Genomic DNA, 14,665 nt, shown 5'->3' with positions numbered 1-14,665 from the left:
GTGCAGGTGCACGCGCCGCCGGCAGGCCGGCACACAAACGATGCCCGCTCGGACCGGCCCGGCTGGCGGATATATTAACCTGACCCGCCGCCGGCGACCGGAGGAATGTCAGCCGCTCGGCCCCGGGACGGAAAGGTGTCGGACGGGCCGGAGCGCCCAACTGACGCCCAAATGCCGAGAGAAAATGGCAATCTGTGCTAGTTTATTGTGGCTCAGTGGCGGAAGATGGCGGCTAATCTGTCTTGTGATTCCACAAAATTGAGTGACCGCAAGCGGCTTGTAACCAGAAACGAGGTTTCTAGCAAGTGATTATCTATGCTTTGTGCAAAACCCTTCTCTGGCCTGCAACCTAACTCTCGCAGATCAGGTATAAATAGCAAGCGGTCTGCGTTCCGCAACCTTTTCACCCCGTCTGCGGACGTCGTCTGGCGGTGGGTCCCGCACGCTGGACCAGCAATGCCGCTGATTGTTGCTGCAGCCGACCGCCTCTGACCCTTACCGTCCGCACCGTCAACCCGGCGCGGAACAATCGGTCAATCGCGGTGTGGGGCGGCGGGCCGCGTCTGCCGCAGGGCGCTGCACCGCTCACCGACGCTCCTCACAGACACCAGGCCGGAAACAGCGCAGCCATTACGCCGTCCCGTCTCCCAGAACGCCCGTGCCCGCGCAGGCTCGGTGATTACAGCTCGAGCGCCCGCCCAGGAACACCGCCAGGGCGGGCGGGGCAGCGCGGCGGCGGCCGAGTTTGTCTCAAATCGCGGTGAAAGTGGCGACGCCTCTGTGCCCGTGACGCGGTGACCCAACGGGGTCAACTGAACCCATCAGCGGAGGCAGCGGAGGTGGCGGGCGGGTCAGGACAGGGTGCAGAAGCGAGCTGGGGCGCGCCAGCGTAAACGAACTCAGGCGAGCCAGGCAGTCACAGTGGCGTAACCTGCACGGCGCCCACTCAGGCCTGACCCGGAGGTCACAGGTCGGGCGGCGCCGGTGGCAGCGCCTGTGTACCGACCCACGCCGCGCAGACAGGCGTCTCATGTAAATTAATAGAGCCTGGCGCCTCCAGTGAGCTGGGTCTCGGACAGACGTGATACCGGTGCGCAGGTCAAGGCCCTGGCGTCCCGCCGAGCGGAGCGGCCTCCACCTCACGCGTCAGCAGTCGGCCGGCCCTCGGCGGCCGCGCGGCAGTCGGCCAGCGAAACGTCAGCCGACAAAAGAACTACCGGCGCGCCAGCCCGGTCAATGACACACCCGCCTCGAATGGTCGCGTCCGCCGCCTCACACACCGCCCGCCGCCGGGGACTCGGTGCCTTCCGCCAGCTCTATTTCCGGCCGGTCGCAGTCGCCGTCACCGCTTCTATCGCCATCGCCGACGGATGTCATTCTACCGATGACGGCTTTCTGATGACGTCGTAACGGACGTCATCGTTCAGAGACGTGCCGGATTTGGTTACGTTCCGACCCCGCCGCCGTACCGGCCAGTGCCACGCACGGGCAGGCTTTCCCTTTAGCTACGCCCAATGCTCAGCACCAGCTGTCATTTCGAGATCGAATGCACCTATAACCCAAAGCACAAAAACACGGCTCCCACTACAATACATCAACCTTCTCCGTCAGCTCTGCTATCCTATCTCGGCATCATATGCCCAAAAGACCGCGCGCCTGTCGCGCATCACTGTCTGAGATCTTCCCAAATAAGCCGGGATCGGCTGGAATCCCGACCAAAACAGTTCGGCCGTAAGCTGCCGGCCTCCTGCCGAGAGGAGCACGCCACGGCCCGGCTTCTTTGGGGCGGCCCCGCCCTCCGTACCGCCGAGCGGACGGCCGTGAGCCCGGCAGGCGGACGGGGGACGGGGACGGGGGACGGGGACGGGGGACGGGGGACGGGGGACGGGGGTGGCGATTCAGACCGGGCGTGGGTCGGGTAGGAGAGTCACCGTGCTCTGGGCTGAATAGACTCCGTGCCGCCGCGGAGGCGTGAACGGCAAAAACGGCTCTGTGGAGAAACGGCAGCAGAGGAAGGCAGCGGTGACGTGACGACGGCAGGGGAAGCAGCGGGCGGTCGAGACGGTGAAGGAGGCGAAGGCGGGGGCGGAGCAATCAGGAACCGTAAATACCAGTGATCGGAGATACACCGCATCAATACCGCTTCGGTTATGTTAGATTTATTAAGTGTGCGGCTCAAACTCCACCAGACTGCAATCGTTGCCAGTCCATTCTTTCTACCACTGCCACTACGTATGCCTCTAGGTTTGACACGGATCTCCAGACACTACCCGAGCGCTGCACTGGACGGTGGTGCTAACCGGCCCCGGGGAGTTTTTCGACACGACGTCTGAGTGATAGGAATGCAGCCCCAGCCCGGCCGTTGGCCTGTTGTTGCGTCAGATTGGGATCAAGCACGCAGCTCACAGCGCAACGCAGAACGCACAATGGACGGGGAATGGATGAGGAGCGAAAGGGCAATCTTTCCCGAGCAATCAACGTTCAGCGCATGTAACACCCGAAGTGATTCACTTCAGTGCCCAAGTGATCCCATCACCAGTTAAGATTCAACTATCATCGTATCCTTGTTGACTGTCGGGTTTCTTCTTACTAACCCCAGCATTCGTCACTGACCAGGTATTTGACTCATCCTCTGTCTCTGGTCACCGCTAACCCTGTTGTCGACGGACCGGTTCCATCCCAACTCCACGCGTTCATCCGGCCCGTGTGCCCGTCACACTTTCCCAACAGCCGGCGGTCGGCTCGGTACGCAGCGCGCACGCTGACCCAGATGGGGGAGCAGTCCAGTGTCCCGCCGGCTGGCTACCTGTCCAGAGCGGCGGTCAACGGTGGTCCGAGAGTGGAACACTGGCGACGGGGGGAGGGGAGGAGGAGGAGGGAGAGAGGGAGAGAGAGAGAGAGAGAGAGAGAGAGAGAGAGAGAGAGAGAGAGAGAGAGAGAGAGAGAGGGGGACGCTGAGGGCAACTGACGGTGTGAATCAGTAGTGAATCAGGAAGAGGAAGCACAAAGCCACGCACAGCGCCTGTCCTGTACTCTTCGCTACTCGTCGGTCAGCTATACATTAGTCTAGGGTGTGTCATCAGTAACAGAACCAAATGCCGTAAAGAAATTCCTTGGCACTGAGACCTGCAAACACACGGCATAGCAACCGTTTTTGCAAAAAATTAAAATTCGTGCGGCGCCAGCCGTTCAAAGTTTTGGCGCCCGGCGTTGCAGTCTCCAATGCTGAGCGTCACCCAGCACTGCGAGTAACACCAAGTATTGCAGCAGGTAATAATGCAAAATAACTACCGCTGAAAATGATGCTTTTGAGCGCTTCTAAGGCTGATTGTTGCAAAAAGCATGTCATTAGAGTGTCCAATTACTGTTTTTATTGTGCTCAATGAATTAAATCGAGCATTGCTACTGAAACTAAAGAAAAAACTGCCCGATTTTGAGAAGCGGGCGGGGTGGAACTGGAGGCGGAGACGGGAAGTGACTCAGATTCGTCTTCTGAAAACACCGACTCCGTGGCATCCTCTGGGCGGTGCTTCTTCTTCTTCTTCTTCAGCATGTCATCTCGTGTGACCCGGCCCGTCTCCACCAGGAAGTCCCGGATGAGTCCAGCCTCGGTGGAAAGGATCTCCCTCAGCGTCGGCAAAGGGCCCCACGGGCGGGTCCGTGGCCCCTGGTAGGCGGGGTAGTCGACCAACAGGTGTTTGGCCGAGTCCGGTTCGTCGCAACGGACTTTCTCGTCAGACTCGGCCGGACCGAGTCGGAATCGGGTGTCTCCGGTGAGTGGGGAGCAGCTCACGCGGAGCTGTGCCACTGTGATCGACGCTCGGCGGTCCAGTTCTCTCTCCGTGGCCCAGAGCGCCACATCGTCCGCATTCGCAGATGTGTACCTCCAGTTCCCGAGCCGCAGTTATAGCCGGTCATACGACCCTGCAGGGTTAGCGTCCGATGGCTGCGTTGGTCCTTCAGGAAGACAGCCTCCTGCTGAGTGACTCAGTGGGCGATGAGACTTGTGCACCTGCTCTGAGAGTTGCATTTGCATTTGGCGATATCCAGGAGTTGTTGAATTATGCAGTGGCGGCGCTTTGTTCCTTCCTGTGTCTCTGGTGTTTTGTTCAGAAGTCTGTAGGGCTGTCTGTAGGGCTTATAGCAGTCCCTTTTGATCACTTTCGTCGTGTGTTTTACATAGATCGCGAACAGGGATTCCTTCATTAGTTCAGAATTGCCTTGTCCTTTTTTTTTCGCCACGGCCCTAAATGCACTATTTGTTGGATTTCTTCTTTGAGCACTCAGCCACCTGACATAACTGAAGGCCTCTGCTTTAGTCAGCAGTCGCTGTTGGGACAAAAGTGCCGGCTGTCCTATCACGAAATGTTTTGTACGCGGCCGTGTCACTTTCGGCAGGGCCCTATGCTATCCGGATCATAATTCACGAGGCGAAAAAAACGTAGCTGATTAGGAAATGCCCATACGACAATTATAGCACGACACAGGGAACCAGCAAAGCGCCGCCACTGCATAATTCAACAACTCCTGGATATCGACAAATGCAAATGCAACTCTCAGAGCAGGTGCAAAAGTCTCATCGCCCACAGTCACTCAGGAGGAGGCTGTCTTCCTGAAGGACCAGCGCAGCTATCGGACGCTAACCCTGCAGGCTCGTATGACCGGCTATAACTGCGGCTCGGGAACTGGAGGTACACATCTGCGAATGCGGACGATGTGGCGCTCTGGGCCACGGAGAGAGAACTGGACCGCCGAGCGTCGATCACAGTGGCACAGCTCCGCGTGAGCTGCTCCCCACTCACCGGAGACACCCGATTCCGAATTGGTCCGGCCGAGTCTGACGAGAAAGTCCGTTGCGACGAACCGGACTCGGCCAAACACCTGTTGGTCGACTACCCCGCCTACCAGGGGCCACGGACCCGCCCGTGGGGCCCTTTGCCGACGCTGAGGGAGATCCTTTCCACCGAGGCTGGACTCATCCGGGACTTCCTGGTGGAGACGGGCCAGGTCACACGAGATGACATGCTGAAGAAGAAGAAGAAGAAGAAGCACCGCCCAGAGGATGCCACGGAGTCGGTGTTTTCAGAAGACGAATCTGAGTCACTTGCCGTCTCCGCCTCCACCCCGCCCGCTTCTCAAAATCGGGCAGCTTCTTCTTTAGTTTCAGAAGCCATGCTCGATTTAATTCATTGAGCACAATAAAAAGAATAATTGGACACTCTAAGGACATGCTTTTTTGCAACAATCAGCCTTAGAAGCGCTCAAAAGCATCATTTTCAGCGGTAGTTATTTTGCATTATTACCTCCTACAATACTTGGTGTTACTCGCAGTGCTGGGTGACGCTCAGCATTAGAGACTGCAACGCCGGGCGCCAAAACTTTGAACGGCTGGCGCCGCACGAATTTTAATTTCGGTGGACTCGGATATGGATGAAAATTCATTATTGATCAATGTGCCAAGGAAAAACCTTACGGCGTTTGATTCTGCGAGAATCACCCCCTCGATGACACACCCTATAATAGTCATGTACCTGACAATGCGACTGGATGATGGCAAACACGCGTGTGAGGAATGATAGCAATCGCAGTAAACAGGCGGGGCGTTCACCCACGCAGGGCGACCCTCCGATCGACGGGAACGCAACAAGACAGATGAGTTGCTCTCGTGATGGGCGTCACCGGTACACCCAGAGTTAGATACGATCTCTCGGGTTTGTGTCACGTTCCGACAGTCCATCCACAGTCCACCGGCGTCCACCATCGTCCACATGCCGCCCACCGTCGCCCCCGGACGGCGGCCACCGCCGCTCCCACAGGAACGGGCACGGACCGTTCGCCGTGCCCATCATCACGGAGGCGGAACAATGAGTCCGTGGTGGCCACGGTCACCTGTAGACCGCACGAGCTCTCAATAATCAAACGGCTCTGTCGTAGCCCATTAGCCGTTTGCTGAGATATAACAGAGTCAAAGAGCAGCAGAGTTCGAGTTCATCTGCTGAAAATCAGCTTTAATTGAGTAAATCCATAATGAGTGGTCAAATGCATGACCTGACGCCAGCCAGTAATTTAAAGTGGAATATCTGGAATTCAACAGCCATTCAACGGACAAGTCACAGTATTTCACAGCAAAACTTTGAATGCATTGAATGCTTTGAATTCACATACCTAAATCTGTTTGATAGTTGATAAAACTCATTGGCTTACGACTGTCAATCCAATAATGCTGACAGCCTAGAGGACAAGGCATACTCAGGACATTATGCCTGCCGCAGAAGTTTCAAATAATTGTACAAATTCCACACAATCCCAGATACAAACACATCCGTCCTGTTCAAAATGGATGTAAGCTGCGTCCCAAGAGTCCCAAGCTGTCCATCGCAGTTCATTACCAGCCACTGTATAACACTCGGGGTGTCCTACTGCGCCGACTGGGAACAGGACTAATCCAGCTATTGTGGAGACCCATTGTGATGCTGCACTTCCCGGTAACATCCCGTCACATTCAGTGACAACCAGTGACGTATGTAACGTGACGTGAGGACTGTGACGTGACGTTGATGGACGTCACTAAATGCCAACGTGGCGGGAGACGATGCCTTCCCGTCGGTGTTTGGGGTGGACGTCCCGGTATGGGTGCCGAGAATGTGACAGCCCCGGCGCGTCAGGATGGTGGAACGGACTGGAGACGTGAGTTGGATCTGTGAGGACTGGAGGTTCCCGTCAGGGAAGGGTGAAGTCTCAAGCAGGACAGGTAACAAACGGTGTCATGCATTGCGTCCGGAACGCCGGCCCTCTGCGGGTTTGGGACGAGGATCAGATACCGGAACCAAACCGGCCCTCCAGGCTCAGCAGGCTCAGCACACCAGTCGCGCACCATCACCCTCGCAGCTTGGTCCGCCAAATTCGGCTCGTCCCCCGGCGTCAGCCACCGGAGTCGAACTCCCATCAGTCAGTGACCCGGGCCGCCCGTCGACATTCCGTCGATCAGGATCCCCGGCGCGCTCCGACCGGCGCCGCGCGGTCAGGGGCGCAGCCACGTGCGGAACTGATCCCGTCGACAGCCATGAATAACGCCATTACATCCATTACATTAAACTGCATTTGATTCCGACACCATCACGATTGTAACTTTTCCACCGACGACGTGAGCCGCGTCGGTTAGCGCCACTGGTCGGCGGTGACCCTGACCGGTCTGACCGCCGGTCATGTGACCGGACCCGCCCGCAGCAGCACTCTCCAGTGGCATGGTGACCGAAATGCAGGGGAAAGCGAGTGACCGGTACCGGCTGGGTAGCACCCGACCCCGCGGAATGCGCTGAAAGTCCATTGTCCGCCGTGATGACTTTGTTGATAAGTTCAGACAATAGGGGAGAGGTTTGAGCTTGGTGACCGTGATACTCAGTCTCGATAACACACGCAGAGGTGGTAAATTGTAGCAACACACACAGCTGGTGACAATGACAAGCCATTGAAAACAAATGCATTATGTAATGTGACTGAATGAACTTACAGTCTGCACTCAACCATGCTAGACAGAATGCATGTTTTCAAATCATGCCACATAAGCACAAAGGCCAAAACCACTGAACTTGAAGCGGCAGAATGTTTCTTCTAGAGATTTAAGAATGTCAGCAGAGAAAGTCGACGATTTATTCAGTTGGCGCATCACACTGCACCTCTCTTCATCGATTCCCATCAATCCTCTGGCGCACGGGCATCTGCCGTCGCCGACTCATGAACCCGCCCCGTCCGGCTCTCTGCTTTGGCACGGCGGCATGACAGGTACGGCGGCCGCTCGGTGAGCCGGGGCGAGCCGCCCAGCGACCGACCGGGCCGCCGACGCGCCGGGGTCAACGGTCGACGGGATGCCGCCGCCGCCGGCCCCACAGCCGGCTCAGCCGAGTCGACCCGCCCGGGCGGGGTGGGGTGGGCGCGCGCCTGACCCGCCGCCGCCTGAAGTTACAGCGACGGCTCAGGCTCGGACGGCTTTCCATACATAGACCGTCATGTAGTGGTGGAAGGCTAACAGGCTGGCTTGCATTGTTGTATGATGTAGGCTGCATTGCTGTATGCAGCTTACAGTTCATAGTATATGCGGAATTTAAAAGCTTCCAAGGTCACATGGGAGCCACTCGTACCGGAATCCACTCGAAATCTACCACCACCGAGCGGTGACATCACCCTCCGACTGTTTAGCTAGCCTCCTCCCAACTCAATAGAACCTACCATCTCAGAATTCTAGAAGTTCAGGAGGGTCTCGCAGCACCGTGCGAAGAAAAGACATCCCGGTATCCTCCAGTTTCTACTTCCCTATTTCCCCGGTCCAACACCATCATCTCCCGGTAGCTCCTTTCAGTCCCAGGAACGGGACCGGTACGCGACATCCGGAACGGTCCCGGAACACCCGGTACGGGGCCGGCGTGCAGCCCGGCACCGGTCTGAATATATCGGTCCCAGGCGGCGCAGCCGGCCGTGGAGAGACAGGCACGCGGCGCCCGCGGACCGATGAGCACGGTACGGTGCCAACGGTACAGGACCGCCACGAGGCACGGCACATAGCAGCTTATCATACAACACGCCTAGCTGAGGGGAGATAGCGAGGCAGTGCGCATGATGAAGATATACCGATAGGAAGCATCAAGGATCAGGCAAAGAAATTTGGACAGCTGGCAATGATACACAGAGCCGAATGATTGAATGAAGAATGAATTGTTTATTGTATTCAAGTAGAGCCATTCAGGGGATAGTTGATAGAAAACAGCCAGCCTCATTTGATGGTGATGCTGATAGAAAGCAGGCGCCCGCAGCCCCGCCGCCGGTGCCGTGTGGTACGACCGTACTTCCGGCCCAGTCCGCCGGCGGCGGTCGCTCGCAGGCCGGCGGGTTCCCATCGCACCGCCACGGTCGCTCGCTCCGGCGGTAGGTACCGTTGGATCTTCCGACCTTCGGTGGCGGTCGACCAAAGCCCGTCGTCAGTCGGCCCGGCAAACGAGGCTTCAGAAGAGAGTTGATGTCGAATGGGCATGCTTCATAAGCCACTTTTTAGAGTAAGAGCGTGATCTCATTCGTGCAGGTGATCGGGACGATCTAATCCCACACCCGCGGAGTGCCGTTTAAGAACTGTTCGGGTGGGACCGGGACCGGTCAGGTCATGCGCTTGGATACCGGGATAACATCTCCTACGGCACCGCCCCGCACCGGAAGACCGTCTATCACTGGTCGGGGGCGGTCCGGTCTGAACAGGTGGACGGGCCGGGAGAGGGCGGTAGATGCCGCCCTCCGCCCACGACCGACCCGGGGCGGACCACACCACCGACACGACCCGACTGGACCGCCTTAGAGGACGTCCGTGTAATTAGACACCGCCAACTGGGACAGAGGCCGGTCATTACTGCTCAGAATATTAATTACCCGGTGTTTACCCAGTAAAATGGAAAACTGACGTTACACGAAGCTGTCATGATAGCGATCTAAGAAAATTCAATGAATAATAATGGCTGCTTATACATGTTAGCAGGCAGTATAACTATGGACGACTCGCATATGCCTGAAATGCACGTCACTTATGTGTATCCCAGCTAGCCCTCTACGCAGAATCCCCTTTTCTTGCCCACCACTGACCGCACGCCATCCGTTGCAGGTCGGACACGATGCTGGACCGGAGGAAGACGGTGCCGCCGGGAACATCCCGGTGTCGGCTGGCCCTGCTGACCGCGCTGCTGTCTCTCTGCGCCTCACCGGCACTCGGCCAGCAGGTGCCGTGCCGCGGCCTCTCCGAACCCATCGATATTCCCTGCCTGTGCGCCGCCAACGCCGAAAACGGCACCGACATCGTCTGCGACAACGTGGTGTTCGGCGGCGACTTTCCGCTGCTGCCGTTCCGCGCCGCCATCCACAGCTTCAGCCAGCGCAACGTGGGCCACCAGCGGCTGCCGGCGCAGCTCTTCACGGCAGCCAACATCCCGCTGCGCAAGCTGGACTTCTCGAGGAACGTACTGAACCAGCTGACCGGCCGGCTTCTGGACGGACTCGAAGACACACTCGAGGAGGTCTACCTCGGCTACAACCAGCTCGGCGATCAGCTCAACCCCATCTTCTCCACGGGCGAGTTCCGCGGTCTGAAGCGGCTCAAGATTCTGGACCTGCGCAGCAACGGCATCAAGGCGCTGGACGGCGGGATCCTGGACGGATGCGACGAACTGCAGGTGAGGATCATCTGGTGGTCCTCGAGGGTGACCGCAGGGCAGGTGAAAGGTCCGGCACAGAGAGGTGCTGACTGTGTCTCACAGGCACAGCTGCCCGCTGTGCAGTGGGCTCATTTTGGCTGTAGATGTTGACTACACGGTCGTTGCTGCTCCTTACGCCGTGCATGCAAGCTCATTATTTACGTGCTGTGCTCATTAAGCATAGATCCCCACAGGAAGTCAGCAACAAAACGCAAACACCAGAGCCCAGCTTTTTGTTGTCGACTCATAAGCTGTCGACGTTTTGGCAGGCATGCAGGGAGATAATTAATTCAGGCCTGGGCAGTGCGCTGGTATTTTGCATCAGGAAAAGTACGTATTTCACACGCCATTAGACTTGCCAAACTGAGAGCCAACTGAGAGCGTGTGGCATATTGAGAAAATTGGGTGACAACATGGTTTACGTACGTTGGAGCTAATCCTTTTGGTCGCCTCTTTTTAATTATAATGCTAATAAGTAGCTGTTAAGATTGTAATTGCTGTTCCGAAGTAATTTAAACAATCACCGCATGGGCGATTTGACCTACAACTAATAAGAGCAACAAAAAAAAACTGTCATGAGCGTAATTACATATGTTGGGAGTTGGGACCCATTGGCCATTAAGTCCAAATCGGGCTGCTGAAACTTCATCAGAGCCTGGGAACTGGGGCTATGGCTACCGGAACAAGACATGAAGCCCGTGTTACGGCCAGAGCAATGCCCGTTGCAAAACCATACTGTAGCCAAATTTTTCAATTTCCTGTATTGCTTTTTAATGACAAAATGACGTGCTAAGTGTCAGCCACTATATCCAACGCTACTTTGCTCGACTCAAAATTAGCCTCATCTTATCAATTGCACCGCCAAGCGAAAGTGTGTTGGACAAATCAAGTCCAGCAAGGTCATATCACTAAAAAGAAACCTCCGGCAAATTACGCATTTGCCCTTGGCTGCCTGTGCAGAGCGCCAGAGCGTGACAGGGTCAGAGCGAGGCGGGGCCACATTCTTGCTCTGACGGCATGTTGACAGGCGTAGTGGCGCACATTGTTGACGGATGTGTTGACGGGTGCGCTGATAGCACAGCTGACAGGGGCTAACGTGACTGGCGGCAGAGTGAGGAGAGGGACCCGCCCGATCTCATTGTCCGCCTCACCAGCTGGTCACGCGAGGCTCATCTGACTCTCCCGGAAGCGCTGTCCCGCGGGTACGCCCAATGCCCATTGCCCAGTGATCGCCCGTATACCCACAACACGGGTTATACAGCCGGGTCCAGAGCCTGCAGGTTCTCTCGCTCCCACTGATGGGACCAGAAATATTCCGGCATCGCGGAGAAATCGCCGAAGTTGCTGGTGCCTTTTACACATGCCTACTGGTTAGCAACATTACATTCTCTTGCCAGGCGGCGGCATGGAAAGCATAACTCATAATAAACATTATGCAGATGACGGATATCGCACAACTCCTTGCATAATTCCATTGCCATCCGGTATTTCTCAATTAGGTACACGACTGCGCTGCACAGTCAGTGGTTGCCCAACAGTCATGAACTGGCGGTGGTCGTTCTCACCCCGTCGCTCTAACCTCACTGAAAGGTCACCGTCGGCGGCCGGCACAAAAAGTCAGCCGAGCGAGCTGCAGTGCCGGTCAGCTCAGAGCCGCCGTGGATCGGGTCAAACCGGGCCGGGTCGGGGGCTGGTCGGAGTGACCTGCACTACGGGCCAGGTCACCATATCTGCATAATCTTTAAACACTACCACGGGCCGGCCAGGAACCAGAAACATCGAACCGGGAACCATCCGACCAACACCACGAGCTATGCAGTTAAAAACCGGATTTTTCAGAAGGTTTATCAATGGCGCGAGCGGCCAGCGATGATACGAGCGAACATAAGACGGCATAGTTTAAGCCAAGGACCTGGGTAAATGAAGGCTGGGGCTCAGGATTGCTAGAGCTTGGCTGATTAGATTGATCGATCACCAACTTCTTTGGTGTAAGTAGTAGATATGCATATTTTGGATAAGTGCGTCCATAAGCAAGTCATGTTATAGGTATTCAGCCGTCAGCTTAACCCGCGCCCTGGTGGGGTCTGTTTATAACGCAACCTGGTGGGGGGGGGGGGCTATTTTTTGCCCCCCTCGTATCTCCGAAACTACTGGACGGATCCGCAAAAATCAAACGGCGTTCGAAAGGCCTATCAAATTTGTCGAGGGAAACCAAATTTCATTGACCTCGGGGTCACCGATGACGTCACATGTCAGGTCAAAGATGAAATGTTTCACCGTTCACGGGTCTGCTAGGGAATGCGCTATAACACCGAGGAAAACGCATTTTGTCGATAATCAGCGATAGGGCGTCAGCTGCCTAGTAGATATGTTGCTATTAGAGGTCACTGACAATACCAGGTCAGGTCACAGGTCAGGTCACCAAGGGTCACAGGTCAGGTCACATGAGCCCAACTTTACTAAGGTTGTGTGATGCATGTTTTATGGCCAATTTTTCATTTCCAACACAATGGTGTTGGTTATAAGACTATCAGGTACGGCTTAGGTCACTTTCTGGTGAAGTTCAGGTCAAGGTCAGGTCAAGGTCAGGCCAAAAAAGGTCAAATTTTAAAGTTGATAGTTTTGCATAAAATGGGTATTGATTCGATGCAGCTCGTCACGGGGAGTCTAATGGTGGTCTTTGTTTTGCGCTACGGGGTCTAGAATTGCTAAAAATTGAGTTTGAAAATTTGACGTCATCAATTTTGAACAGTTTTTATCGCTATAACTTCGCCAAAAAAAAGAGGTATCAATCTCAAATTTGGTATGTCGATGGAAGGCGGTAAGGACTATCACATATATTCCGGTTTTTGCGAAATTCAAAAAACTTTATGGATTTTTCGATTATTATATCCAAAAAAATTATGTTTTGATTTTTTGGGGGTCCAAATCCAAAAATTTCAAAAATCCGAGATAGCAGTTTTGTAGCCCTGTTGATTCTACAGCTTTTATCTTTTTATCATTTTTCTGTATTTGTAAAGCTATAGGCCTGACAGCTCTTCCCGCGAAACCCTTTTTTGGGACGAAAACGGCAGAACATGACGTCACTCTGACGTCATTTCCGGCCAACCTATCATAGCCTTTGGAAAAATTTTTGGTCACAATGTGTCAAATTGATGTCCGGGAGGGTACTGAAAGTTTGGTGACGATCGGCGCAGCGGTTCTGGAGATATATCGAAAAGTCTGGAGGGGGGGGGGGCAAAAAATAGCCCCCCCCCCACCAGGTCGCGGGTTAAGTGACAAAACCCTATGGCCATTGAAAGCTACCCATAGCCCAGTGACCACTATCCGCTGATCACCAACCACCAACCGCTGACCGCTGACCCGTGCCCCAGGTGCTGCGACTGGAGGGGAACCAGCTGGAAGAGGTGCCCAGCACGGCGCTGACTGGGCCCAGGGCGCTCACAGTCCTCACGCTCCAGGAGAACCACATCGGTGAGTACGATCAGCCCAGAATTATAAATAGATTTACTTTTATAACTATACAAGTTCGTGGATATCATTTCCAGTGCTCACCCCTCGTCGAGCAATAGAAAGTAAAACGTGCATGCTTTGCTTTTTGTTTGAGCACATAGACGCGGACTCTTGGTGCAGCTATCGAAAGTAAAACGTGCATGCTTTACTTTTCGTTTGAGCACATGCCATTAAGTGCAGCTATCAATATTGAAGGATACATCTGCAGCCTGCAGGATCCACTCGAATCCACTCGAAAGAATGCTAACTCGTCGTCTCTTCCAACTGAATCTGAAGGTCACGTTCCTCGAAGTGCTGTCGAACAGCAATGACTCTCTCACGATCTGTAGTACTCAGTAAGTCGCGTCGCTTCCACGGCAGTCATGCAGCTTGTAAAGAACTGCCGTATGCTTGCGATTGAGCTCCGAAAAACCTGTTGCAAACTGTCATGGGTGGAGCTTACTGGAAAAAAGGTAATTGGACAGGGACTGCCAGTGCTAGCTGCATTGCATTCCCACAAAAGATGGCCAGTGTTGAACAATATGCGCGATGAGAGAGAATGTCATGGTTCTGAGCTCTGTGGGATGGTATGTACTTGCTTTTAGTTCTAGAAACATGTTAGCAAATGACGAAATTACCCATCACTGACTCTCTTTTCTCTACTCTCTTTTATTTTGCTCACCACATTCCTTCTGTAACTTCTCACCTCACCTCACCTCTGAAAACTATATCTCTGCCCTGCACTTCGTCACAGTGTGCATCACGTGACAGCGCGTCACGGCGGGCGGCGCGTCACGTGACCCTGCGAACGGTGCGTGACGGCGCACGGAGCGTTGCGGCCGCGGGGCAGCCCCGGCGCCGAGCTGCACTAGCTGCTCATAACACACGTACGGTCTCAGCATGGCACGACGCGGCAGCGTCGGTGGCGGGCCAGGCCGGGATCGCCG

The 14,665-nt window shown here is 55.2% G+C and overlaps 1 protein-coding gene across 1 annotated transcript in view; it reads left to right on the top strand.

Moving 5' to 3' along the window:
• LOC122376358 (leucine-rich repeat-containing protein 15-like) overlaps positions 1-14,665 on the top strand; it is a gene marked incomplete at its 3' end in the record, with an annotated part of 41,956 nt that overhangs the window by 4,049 nt on the left and 23,242 nt on the right. The window contains exons 2-3 of the mRNA XM_043356181.1: positions 9,641-10,205; positions 13,601-13,700. Coding sequence (XP_043212116.1) covers positions 9,651-10,205; positions 13,601-13,700 — 655 coding nt within the window. The remainder of the gene's footprint in view (positions 1-9,640; positions 10,206-13,600; positions 13,701-14,665) is intronic.

Source organism: Amphibalanus amphitrite, unplaced genomic scaffold, assembly GCF_019059575.1.
Source record: "Amphibalanus amphitrite isolate SeventyFive unplaced genomic scaffold, NRLGWU_Aamphi_draft 002112F_arrow, whole genome shotgun sequence".
In the NCBI taxonomy this organism is placed as follows: domain Eukaryota; kingdom Metazoa; phylum Arthropoda; class Thecostraca; order Balanomorpha; family Balanidae; genus Amphibalanus; species Amphibalanus amphitrite.
Note: the sequence above shows the minus strand (reverse complement) of the source record. Positions and strands in the feature narration are given on the sequence as shown.